General features: G+C 37.9%; 1 protein-coding gene across 1 annotated transcript in view; it reads left to right on the top strand.

Annotated features, from left to right (window-relative positions):
- Window positions 1-12993, top strand: part of LOC144960489 (intermembrane lipid transfer protein VPS13A-like) — a 215573-nt gene that overhangs the window by 85071 nt on the left and 117509 nt on the right. The window contains exons 34-40 of the mRNA XM_078893643.1: window positions 1650-1797; window positions 2897-3050; window positions 3704-3849; window positions 4904-5076; window positions 5637-5761; window positions 8067-8225; window positions 9858-10009. Of these exons, the coding sequence (XP_078749769.1) occupies window positions 1650-1797; window positions 2897-3050; window positions 3704-3849; window positions 4904-5076; window positions 5637-5761; window positions 8067-8225; window positions 9858-10009 (1057 nt within the window). The remainder of the gene's footprint in view (window positions 1-1649; window positions 1798-2896; window positions 3051-3703; window positions 3850-4903; window positions 5077-5636; window positions 5762-8066; window positions 8226-9857; window positions 10010-12993) is intronic.

Below are 12993 nucleotides of genomic sequence, written 5' to 3'. Positions count from 1 at the left end.
GTTCTAAACAAAGAATATCATTACTTTTTTATTATTCAAGCTGGCTAGAACTTTTCATATGCCTTGTGATCAGAATGTGTAAAAGTCAAAACATGATCATATTTATGTGGTTTTTTTTCTCCTCTGGAACGCTTTTATGCTCGCCGGAGAAATATTTCATACGGGTGTCTGCCATTGTTTTAGAGCCAGTGTTACTAAGTTACCATGCGTCATTAGGAAGGAAGTGACGTTACGACTGTTGAAGAGTATTGCAATTATATTATGATAATTTGCGATAAAACTAATGTCCTATCCAAAGAGTAGCAAGCAATTGTTACTATTTAATGTAAGGGAAGAAAGAAGTAATGGGTTATTACTGTTGATTTTGTACCATCTGAGTGCATCCATTTTGGTAAAAAAAAATTGACGTGCACTTATTTGCAGGTCTGACGACCCAATTCCTTATGGGCTCATTGTTGTAATGACGCAAAGTATTGTCCATTTCGACTACGTTAAACTAGGCCCACTGAGTGGGTTCGGATATCAGACCTGCATATATGTACACGTTGGTAAAGATCCTTGTCAGTTTCAGTATGGGTCTTGTAGATGATTCCGGACTAGCTTTACGTTTCTCTTGGAATCAACTGTTTTCTTTGAAAACAAAATGTTGAAATTTATGAATTGAAATCATATAAATTTTTGTTGTTGTTCCCAATTGTTTCTTAAATAATAATATAATGAACTTATATAGCGCCTAGTTCTAATTTAGAATTGCTCACTGGTTCTTTACATCAACACATCATGTATGATATACAAATATAGAACTGGCATGTTAAAAAAAACACATAAATTCGATGATGACATAATATATTATAATAAAATACATACTAAGAGTCCAAATTATATGCCCTACAGAAAAGCTCAGTTTTTAACCGTTTTCTAAAGATCAGTGGATTTTCACTATTTTTAGTTTCAATATTGATGGAGTTCCACAGTCGGGGGGGGCATGGTGGTCAAAGGATTTCTCATGAAAAACTAAGGATATTATTAATGATATTATGATGTCATGGCCATTTCATGGTGGGGTTCCTGGCCTCCCATAGTGGCCAGGGTGGCACTTACTGTGTCTTCTATCCTCTTAATTTCTGTTTTCCAATTTGCTTTCTGTCTTTGTTTTGGAATGAGTTTACATGATTTTGCCCTGGCCCTCGCCATAGTGCTTGGTTGGGAGGGAAACAGTTAAATGCATAGTTATTGTTTTGGGAGATGATATTTTTTTCCTTGTGGATCATCTCTCTGTTATGTATTATATTTGTTATTTTGAATGTATAATGTAAACATTTGAGTGTATTCCTCTTAGTGGGATCTTGTGCTGGTATGTGGGTGAGACATTTAGGTGATCTCAAACTAAGTACATTGATGGTGTGCTCTTGGAATCTACATCTGTTCTCTATTTGAACCACTCCCCGTTGTCTTACTTTTTTCCACAAGTCCTTTTTAATTGTACATCTACAATTTTTCACTATCCAATTTTCTTTCTTTTTACTGGCGCTGATATGACCTAAATGTGTGTTGCAAGTGCCGTAAAACCCTTAAAAACAATAAAAATCATAGTGGCCGTTTGTTTATTCAATTATATATTTTGTCTTTGTTCATCCAATGGAACACAGAGGTATATCGGAGGATGGCAATATCACTGTGGAGATCAACATCCTAGAACCAATCTCCTTCAAGGTGAACCTCAGACGTAACTTGTCCGAAAGCTGGTTCCATGGAATCCCCGACATCGCCCTCAGTGCTGTCTTGGAGACTGTGAAGGTACGAGGTCTGACCGTTGCCTCCTTAAAATCGTAGCCTGACTCTGACTTTAAAATTAGGTCAAACCACCAAAACCCCCCCCACTCCCCCACCCCACCCAAAAACAACAAATCGTGAGATGTAATCAATAGTTCAACCAATGGGATCATTTGTTTTCTTGACCACTACTAATGACACTGCACTAGGTAGTCCACAGAAACCTTTAAAAAAATGACATCAATATACAAGTCTTTGTATCGGGCTATATGTTAACTCACTCAACCCTAACACCGACTATATCCTCAGTATACCTGGGGTTATTTTTACCCCATGCCGATTTATTACATTTTTCTGAGACAAATTATAGGCGTAGTATCAAAGTTAATGTTTTTTTAGTTTTTGCATCTTAATTTTAGGTGAATAAAACTATGTACATGCTCATTTTTAATACTTTTTTTTTTTCCAATTTTGAAAAGTAGCAAAAACCTCTAGGATTGAGTGAGTTAACGAAGGCTACCGTCTGGCATTCTGGGTGGGGTTTCCTGACTCCCATAGTGGGCAGGGAGGCACTTACTGTGCCTTCTATACTCCAATATCTGTTTTTCAGCATGCTTTTCGTCTTTGTCTTGGAAGGAGATTATTTGGTTTTGTCCTGACCCTGGCCGTATAGTATACCCTAGCTGGGAGGGAAATAGTCAAATGTATAGTTATAGTTTTGGGAGATGATATTTTTTTTCCTTAGTGGGATCTTGGGCTTGTATATGGACGAGACTTGTAGATGATCTCAAACTAAGTACACTGATGGTATACTCTTAGAAGCAACATCTGTTCCCTATTTAACCAGTCCCCCTTTGTCCTCCTTTTTCTTGGGCTCTTTAAATGTAAATCTAGAATTATTCCGTCTACTTTAATGCTGATAGGAGTCACTTGGCGTATAATTTAAAAATTTTTGACTATCACATTTTCTCCTTTTGACTGGCGCTGATATGACCTTATTGTGTTGCAAGTGCCCTTAAAAACATACTAACAAACAAAATGCATACATCAACCCCCCAAACCTCAGAAGGGAATCGAAAATAGTCTTTGAAATTAAAAGCTTTCCTTTCATTCTCCCATTCAGGTGTCTTTATCCTTTGAAGACATGTGTTTGATTATGCTGGCCTTGGATGAGAACCTCAACGAGATGGCCCCAGTGAGTTCTAAGCCCAAAACCAGCCCAACTGTTGCCCCACTGGCCTCGTCAGATGTGTCACCCGTTTGGAGCGATACAGATAGTAAGTAGCTAGAAGATTAGGAGGAAATTAATAGATGGTTGCTTTTACGGAAACTTATGTGACTTATAACCACTGGCCTCGTCAGATGTGTCACCCGTTTGGAGCGATACAGATAGTAAGTAGCTAGAAGATTAGGAGGAAATTAAAAGATGGTTGCTTTTATGGAAACTTATGTGACTTATAACCACTGGCCTCGTCAGATGTGTCACCCGTTTGGAGCGATGCAGGTAGTAAGTAGCTTGAAGATTAGGAGGAAATTAAAAGATGGTTGCTTTTACGGAAACTTATGTGACTTATAACCTCCCCCCCCCCCCAAAAAAAAACAAAACAAACAAAAAAAAAAAAAAAACCCCAAAAAACACAGGCTTATTTTTGGATGGCCCAAATTTGGCCAATTTAATGTTGTTTTTCACTTTCACCTGTTGTACTTGGAATAAAAATTGATGGAGATAGTACTAATATTTTTGTTAAACTTAACAGCATTTCTGTTTCTAAGTTGAGAATAAATTTTATTCACTTTTCAAAGCAAGCTGTTATGTTAATTTTCTGTACATTAATTTTTAGAAACCACAGCATATTATCACTGCTACGTAACTACTTTCCTTATTCTCTCAGTAATCTATTTATTTATTATTTATTTGTGATGGTAAAAGTTGGCAAGCCAGGAGCCCATGCCTTGCACGTCGTGCATGAAGAGGATGAGACTGAGAAGGCCACTGAGACAGCCTATACCAAGGTCAAGGTCGATTTCAAGATGGTGTCTCTGGATTTGTCTCTCTTCAAGGGCTCCAGTAATTTGGTGAGTTAAGTAATATATGTTAGAAAAGTTGTCATGAAGGGCGGGGTGTGTGTGTGGAGGGGGGGGGGGGAATTAAACAACCGCATGCGTACACACACACACACACACACACACACACACACACACACACACACACACACACACACACACACACACACACACACACACACACACATGTAGTCAAATATATAATATTAGTTTTGAGAAATGGTATTTTATTTTCCTCTCTGAGTCATTATTGGACTATCCATTTTTCCAAGTATCAGTAACACACTTTATAGTCACCTGGAACAACTACAAAAGACGTCTAACTTCTACGTCATGGCCCAAGACCAAAGGGCTAGAGCTCAGGTGGTCGCTGGTTCGGATAACTAAGTCAGTAAGTAAGACTATCTGGGTGGGGATCCTGACCTCCCATAGCGGGCAGGGAGGTACATACTGTGTCTTCTATCCTCCAATATCTGTTTTCCAACATGCTTTCTGTCTTTGTCTTGGAATGAGATTACTTGGTTTTGTCCTGGCCCTGGTCGGAGTCCTGGCTAGGAGGGAAACAGTCAAATACATAGTTATTGTTTTGGGAGATGATATTTTTTTCCTTTAAATCATCTCTCTGTTATGTATTATTATATTTGTTATTTTGAATGTATAATGTAAGCATTTGAGTGTATTCTTCTTTGTTGGATTTTGTGCTTGTGTCCGGATGAGACTTATAGGTGATCTAAGTCTAAGTACATTGGTGGTTTGCTCTTGGAATCTACATCTGATCCCTATTTGTTCTCAGTTCCTCTATGTATTACTTTCTCTTGAGTGCTTTATTTGTAATTCTAGAACTTTTTACTATCCCATTTTCTTCCTTTTTACTGGCGCTGATATGACCTAGATGTGTTGCAAGCGCCGTAACATCCTTAAAAACAACAAGTAAGACTATCCAATTTTCTTTCTTCATACAGGCACTGATATGACTTAAAGGTGTCCCTAGTGAAGTGCTGTAATAACCCTTAAAAACAAAATTGAACAGAATTTTTTTTTCTTTTCTTCTCTGTCTCTTACACAGGACAAACCAAACGAGATGAAGAGGACGGTGGAGAAGCACCTGGCCCAAATATGTGTCACTCAGATGAAGGTGGATTTCTCCATGATGTCTGACCAGGCCATGAAGGGGGTCTTCAATCTAGGGGACATCACTCTAAACGACAAACGCCAAGAGAAAGCTGGAGGAATCACAGAGTGAGATATTTTTATGATTCTTACACTCTTGCTTTTTGGAATTCCCGATGTGTTCCCAAACCACTGCACGAGCTTGGAGGTCTTGGAATGTAAACAAAAAGCGTTCATTTGTTGTACGTCTATCTTGTCAAGTGGTATGACATTCGCTTTCAGATCGGAAGGTCCTGGGTTCGAGCCTCGCTTGGTGCATATTTGATTCCTTGGAAAAAGCTCTTTACTCACATTCTCTCACCGTACTCAAGTGTAAAATGAGTAGCTGGCCTTTAACAGCATTGTCTCTGTCGAAAATTATTGTAATATTGTCTAACAAACGTCATGTCTCGTTCAACATGTTTCTTGTTGCTGTTGGTCAGAGACCGTTTGTAAAGCGCTTTGAGCATGTTTTGTGAATATTGCCCTCTATGAAAGCTCAAGTTTTTTTGTTTGTTTTTTTTTGTTTTTTTTTAAAACTAAGGAATGCCAAATTAAGCGGGATATTTTTAAAGCGCTTTGAGCACATTTAGTGGATATTGCGCTATATAAAGCTCAATTAAATTCAATTAAATATTCTTTTCTTTCAGGATGATCCACCCGGTGCACAAGAAAGAAACCACCTCGGTTGTAGGACAACTGCTGGGCTCCGAAAAGAACGCACCCAATCTCATCGATGTCGAATTCTCACAAAGCAACACGTTGGACAAGATATGTGAGTTGGCATAGTTCAGTGCTGATGGTTTTTCCTCGGATCCGCGGGAATCCGCTGCGATTTTTGTGTCAGAGGAGGAATTTCCTCCTATAAAATAAATGACATTTTCCTCAATCAAATTTTCTGGCTTTGAGTGAGAGATTTGATGTGTGGTGGAACAAATTGGTGCATATTTGATTCCTTGGAAAAGGCTCTTTACTCACATTTTCTCACCGTACTCAAGTGTAAAATGAGTAGCTGGCCTTTAACAGCATTGTCTCTGTCGAAAAAAAAATAATATCGTAATATTGTCTAACAAACGTCAGAAAATAGCTAGAGTAGTTTATCATCTCAATGGCTCTAAAAGTTGGGGATAGTGAAGTAAAGATGTTTATGCGTAAATAAAACCATTCATAATTTTCCTCCTTTTTTCCCTTTTTGTCACCATCAGCGCTGATAGTTGTCATCGTTGCCATTATTGTTGTGTTTTATTGTTGATGTGTTCCCTGTCACTTCTGCCATAGGACTGACTAGACTTACCCTTCTTTTTAAGAAATATTTGGAGAACTAGAATGGTTTTTTTTTTTTGTTTATTTTGATTTTACTTTTACTTTTTTTTTTTTTTCGTTTTATTTTATTTATTATTCTTTTTATTATTATTATTATTATTATTATTATTATTATTATTATTATTATTATTATTATTATTATTATTATTATTATTATTATTATTATTATTATTGTTATTGTTATTATCATTATTATTATTATTTTTATTATTATTTTATTATTATTATTATTATTATTATTATTATTATTTATTATTATTATTATTATTATTATTATTATTATTATTATTGGCTCCTAACGTTTTGACACAAAATCCTATCACTTTTAAGTTATTTTTTAAAAAATTGTGGAATGACTTAGGTTTCATTAGCTTCTCTTGGTGATCTCAGAGCCCTATATCCATTGAGTGATGGATGCGTAATATATATTATTTATTATTATGAGTTCTTCTTCTTCTTCTTCTTCTTCTTCTTCTTCTTCTTCTTCTTCTTCTTCTTCTTCTTCTTCTTCTTCTTCTTCTTCTTCTTCTTCTTCTTTGTCTTCGTATTCGTCTTCGCCTTCGTCTTGTTAGATTGAGAAAAATGTTTTGAAGAATTTATTTATTTATTTATTTTTTAATATAAATATAATTTTGAATGTCAAATTGCCCTACTTTTTATAGTTCAAGACTTAGAAAATTATTTTTATTTTAGTAAACAAGGGAGATAACTATTTATTTGTTAGTGACATCGGTGACTTATGTAGTTAAATAAAGAGAGAAATCACGGTATTTTCAGAGACATGAAGGCTGTTACAAACAGGCACACATCTATAGATAGTATGCGCTTGGCTAAAAATTTCATTCTATCTATTTTAATTATTATACTACCGTATTATGGAATTTAACATGGATCAAGACAGACTTGCACTTATTTGCATATAATATGTTCATGTCGATGGAGACGAGTATTTTGAGGCATCATTACTCTGATCTGACCGACGGAAGGGTAGGAAATGATGTCAAATCCGAAGGCCCAGGTTCATATTTTAGAGTTGTTACGCCCTAGCAGATATTCTAAATAACCATTGGAATCAATGGGCAACAATTAATTAAATTAATTTAACTCTATCGAGTTCATTTGCATGGAAAATCAAACAAATTTGTTCGATTTTCAATGGGGTGAACTCGAGAGAGTTAAGAAAGGTTTGCAAGTTACCTGTACATCAATCTGTGAAAATTACTTTTATAATTTTTAGATTTGACAGTAATTCTGTGCTCAACGATAAAAAATGAACATTAATAATAATAAATTGAGCTTTATATAGCGCGATATCCACTAAATGTGCTCAAAGCGCTTTACAAGGGGTCCGTGGTCAACAGCAACATTTAACATGTAGGACGGGACATGCTGCCTGTTAGGCGATATTACAATTTTTCTGACAAAGACAACGCTGTTAACGGCCAGGTACTAATTTTACACCACTAGACCACATAGCCGCACCTAGCAGAGATTCTAAATAACCATTGGAATCAATGGGCAACAATTAATATTGATTAAATTAATTCAAGAAAGGTTTATAAGTTACCTGTATATCAATCTGTGAAAATTACTTTTATAATTTTTCGATTTGACAGTAATTCTGTGCTCGACGATAAAAAAAAAATGACCATTGGCGGTATGGAACAATGGTGAGCCCTAACCTAAAAAAAAAGAATAGACGATAGAATTATAAATAAAAAAATATATTTCTGTCTTTAATTTTTGTAATTTTCCAGTGAACATCCACGTCTACTCCATCCACATCTGCGTATGCATGGAATTCCTGATGAGGGTTGTGGACTTCTTCACCAAGGCCATGCCCCCACCCAAACCCAAGACTATAGAACAGGCCAAAGAGGAACAGCGCCAGATCAGGAAGGTACAGGAAACAAAAGGTAAGAGGAGTCCATTTGACTTAAGACTTGACTTACTCTTGACTCAGTGCCTTTCTTCTCCTTGGCATATGATTGGGATGCCTCAGCCACCTCTTCTATAAATAGTAAGTAGTCCTTCAGAGACATTGGGCCCGTGGAGCAGGAGTTTATCCCGGTTTCTATAGCGTGAAACGGACAATAGCTTGCTATCGTTTGGGTAGGACGCTAGTCTATTGCAAAGTACTGTCCGCCAAATCTAACAGACTCAGCTACCCATTCAATGCTGCTGGTTGGACAGGGGGGGGGGGGGGGCAGAAAAAATCTTGACTGCACCCGGGATCGATCTTGGTCTCTTTGTGTGTGAAGCAAGTGCTCAATCCAAAGGGTAGCAAGCAGTTGAGATTGTCAGTTTCACGCTATAGAAACTGGGATAAGCACTGACTCTATGGGCATAATGGCTCGGAAGGAGTAAAAGAGAAAACTGCCATTCACAACCTTCTAGCAAATTCATTCTCTTCGTGTACTTTGAAATGTCAATGCCATGACCTTACAAAGGTTATCCCTGCAAAGTTATCTCCTGAAATGTTTAAATATAGTCCAGTTCAAGGTAAAGCCATGGATCTTTAGAGTGCTCATGCATTTCAACGAGTGCATGAAGATAAATCATAGGTGTCTCACCTTGTTATTTGATATATATACGGCTGACAAACTTGGTTCTGCATGATTGATCATCTTCAAGGGGCCAACTTTCTGCCAAACTTCACCCCTGAGATTACTCGTGCAGACACAGTTTGGTTGGCTGTAAGTCAAATACAGTGGAATCCTGAAGAAAGTAAAATTGACTTTATCCAGTATCAAATTTCTGTGTCCCCTTATAACTGTTTTCCAACATGTTTTCTGTCTTTGTCTTGGAATGATATTACTTGGTTTTGTCCTGGCCCTGGCGGGAGTCCTATCTGGGAGGGAAACAGTGAAATGCATAGTTATTTTTTTGGGAGGTGATATTTTTTTCCTTTTAAATCATCTCTCTGTTATGTATTATTATATTTGTTATTTTGAATGTATAATGTAAACATTTGAGTGTATTCCTCTTTGTTGGATTTTGTGCTTGTGTCCGGATGAGACTTATAGGTGATCTCAAACTAAGTACATTGATGGTATGCTCTTGGAATCTACATCTGATCCCTATTTGTTCCCAGTTCTCCTTTTTCTTACTTTCTCTTAGGTGCTTTAATTGTAATTCTAGAACTTTTTACTATCCCATTTTCTTCCTATTCACTGGCGCTGATATAACCTAAATTCGTTGCAACCGCCGTAAAACCCTTAAAATAAAAAACAAGACCCCTGAAGATACTCGTGCAGACACAGTTTGGTTGGCTGTAAGTCAAATACAGTTGAATCCTGAAGAAAGCCAACGCTGCCAGACCAGAAAGTATGGTTGACATTAAGTAATAATTGACTTTATCCAGTATCAAATTTGATATAAAGAACAGAAAATTTGGGACCAACAAGAGGGGTTGATTTTAAGCAGAAGTTGACTTTAAGAGTGTTGACTTTATGGGAATTCCACTGTAGCAAAGTAAAGACACCTATAATTTTATGTTTGGAATAAATATATTTATTTATTTATTTATTTGTTTTGCTCTTTCCCAGTTGATGGCAAATCTAGAGCATCTACCATTGATGAAGAGAAGAAACCCCAGGAACCCACCGGCACCTTAAACCTCTCTCTCAAGCTGGAGAAGCCAGAAATCATTTTGATAGAAGATCAGATGAATCCCCTCACCAACAGTCTTATCGTCGACGTGAGTAAAACACGAAGAGGAATCGGCTTGGGGTTTTTATTTCTTTTCTTCTATATTTTTTTAAAGATTAAAAGAACACACCTAATCTCATCGATGTCGAATTCTCACAAAAAATTTAGATTTTAAAAAAAAATGGTAAACAAAAAAGAAAGTGGGAGCGGGCATTGCTGTGTGTGTTTGTAGTTGTGACAGTTTTGACCTTTTGTCTTAGAATAAAGGCTATCTGAGTGTAGCCATCGTTAAGTTATAGCCTGACACCGTAGCCATCGTTATGTTATAGCCTGACACCGTAGCCATCGTTATGTTATAGCCTGACACCGTAGCCATCGTTATGTTATAGCCTGACACCGTAACCATCGTTAAGTTATAGCCTGACACCGTAGCCATCGTTATGTTATAGCTTGACACCATAGCCATCGTTAAGTTATAGCCTGACACCGTAGCCATCGTTATGTGATAGCCTGACACCGTAGCCATCGTTATGTGATAGCCTGACACCGTAGCCATCGTTATGTTATAGCCTGACACCGTAGCCATCGTTAAGTTATAGCCTGACACCGTAGCCATCGTTATGTTATAGCCTGACATAGTAGCCATCGTTAAGTTATAGCCTGACACCGTAACCATCGTTATGTTATAGCCTGACACCGTAACCATCGTTATGTTATAGCCTGACACCGTAACCATCGTTAAGTTATAGCCTGACACCGTAACCATCGTAAAGTTATAGCCTGACACCGTAACCATCGTTATGTTATGGCCTGACACCGTAGCCATCGTTATGTTAAAGCCTGATACCGTAGCCATCGTTATGTTATAGCCTGACACCGTAACCATCGTTAAGTTATAGCCTGATACTGTAGCCATCGTTAAGTTATAGCCTGACACCGTAACCATCGTTAAGTGAGAGCCTGACACCGTAACCATCGTTAAGTTATAGCCTGACACCGTAGCCATCGTTATGTTATAGCCTGACACCGTAACCATCGTTAAGTTATAGCCTGACACCGTAACCATCGTTAAGTTATAGCCTGATACCGTAGCCATTGTTAAGTTATAGCTTGACACCGTAACCATCGTTATGTTATAGCCTGACACCGTAACCATCGTTAAGTTATAGCCTGACACCGTAACCATCGTTAAGTTATAGCCTGATACCGTAGCCATCATTAAGTTATAGCCTGATACCGTAGCCATCATTATGTTATAGCCTGACACCGTAACCATCGTTAAGTTATAGCCTGATACCGTAGCCATCGTTAAGTTATAGCCTGACACCGTAGCCATCGTTATGTTATAGCCTGACACTGAAATTCAAAAGGACTGGCAGTTTGACGTCATTATTTGGTTTTTGCACCGCCGAGTGAGTTGTCGTTAGTAGAGCTCGTGGAAACAAGTTATTTCATTGGTTGAACTATTGAATACAACTCACGATTTGTTTTATTTTGTGGCAAAAGACTGGCATTTTGACGTCATTTTTTTTTGGTCAGTGTCAGGCCATAACTTTACGAAGGCCACGATCTGAGTGAGGTAAAGTAGTGTTGTCTCTTCTTCAGAGTTATTAAAAAAACTTGAGCTTTTATATAGCGCAATATCCACTAAACGTGCTCAAAGCGCTTTACAAGGGTCCCTGACCCACAGCTACATGTAACATGTAGAACGAGACACGACGCCTGTTAGGCGATATTACCATTTTTCTCCAACAGAGACAACGCTGTTAACGGTCAGGTACTCATTTTACACCTGAGTACGGTGAGAGAATGTGAGTAAAGAGCCTTTTCCAAGGACTCTCCACTTTGCGCCGAGCGCAAGGCTCGAACCCAGGACCTTCCGATCCGAAAGCGAGTGTCTTACCACTAGACCACATAGCCGCACTGGGCCCGTGGAGCCGGAGTTTATCCCGGTTTCTATAGATAGGATGAATTTGACGTCATTCGGGTTTCTATAGATAGGATGAATTTGACGTCATCTGGTTTCTATAGATAGGATGAATTTGACGTCATCCGGTTTCTATAGATAGGATGAATTTGACGTCATTCGGGTTTCTGTGCGGCTATGTGGTCTTGTGATACGACACTCGCTTTCAGATCGGAAGGTCCTGGGTTCTAGCCTCGATCGGTGCATAGTAGTTGAGTCCTTGGAAAAGGCTCTTTACTCACATTCTCTCACCGTACTCGGGTGTAAAATGATTACCTGGCCGTTAACAGCATTGTCTCTGTCGGAAAAAAATTGTAATATCGCCTAACAGGCGTCATGTCTCGTTCCACATGTTACATGTTGCTGTTAGTCAGGGACCCTTTGTAAAGCGCTTTGAGCACATTAAGTGGATAATGCGCTATATAAACGCTCAATTATTATTATGTTATTCCTTTTTGCCATCCATGTTTATGCGTCATTCTCACTAAACTGTGTTAACCAGACTATAAACGTTCAAGGTTACACACAGTTTTGTGTGTTGGTCCGTTACATTTCTGGATGGCAATGTTGTGAGTTTCTTAGCCAAGCGCATACTATCTATTGCTTGAAACGGACAATAGCAATATCTTGCTTGCTACCCTTTGGATAGGATGCTAGTCTATCGCAAAGTACTTTACACCAGATCTAACAGGCCCAGCTACCCAATAATCACTGTTGGATGGAGAGCGGGGTCAGAGAAAAAATCTCGATCTTGGTCCTTTTGCATGTGAAGTGAATGCTCTACCATCTGAGCCATTACAGTGTTGTGTCTGTTGAAAAAATAGTGGACTAACGCAGAAGTTGGCTTTTTAAAGATTTTGGACCCAAAACATTCTTTGTTAATTTTGTTTTGTTTTGTTTTTGTTTTTGTTTTTTAATCTGTTTTATTCAATTTTGTTCAACCTTTTTCTTTCACTTTTTTTCTTTTTCTTTTTGAGCTTCAAGCAGCAACTTCTTTTTTTATATGCTATATTGATTGATTGAAAACAACAAGATATGAAGTGAGTAGAAAAGTGCCAGAAGACAAT

Source organism: Berghia stephanieae, chromosome 15 (genome assembly GCF_034508935.2).
Source record: "Berghia stephanieae isolate SIO BIC M18660-M18661 chromosome 15, UCSD_Bste_1.3, whole genome shotgun sequence".
NCBI classification, from domain to species: Eukaryota; Metazoa; Mollusca; class Gastropoda; order Nudibranchia; family Aeolidiidae; genus Berghia; species Berghia stephanieae.
The sequence above is the reverse complement of the archived record's forward strand: the minus strand, read 5'-3'. Positions and strand labels throughout refer to the sequence as shown.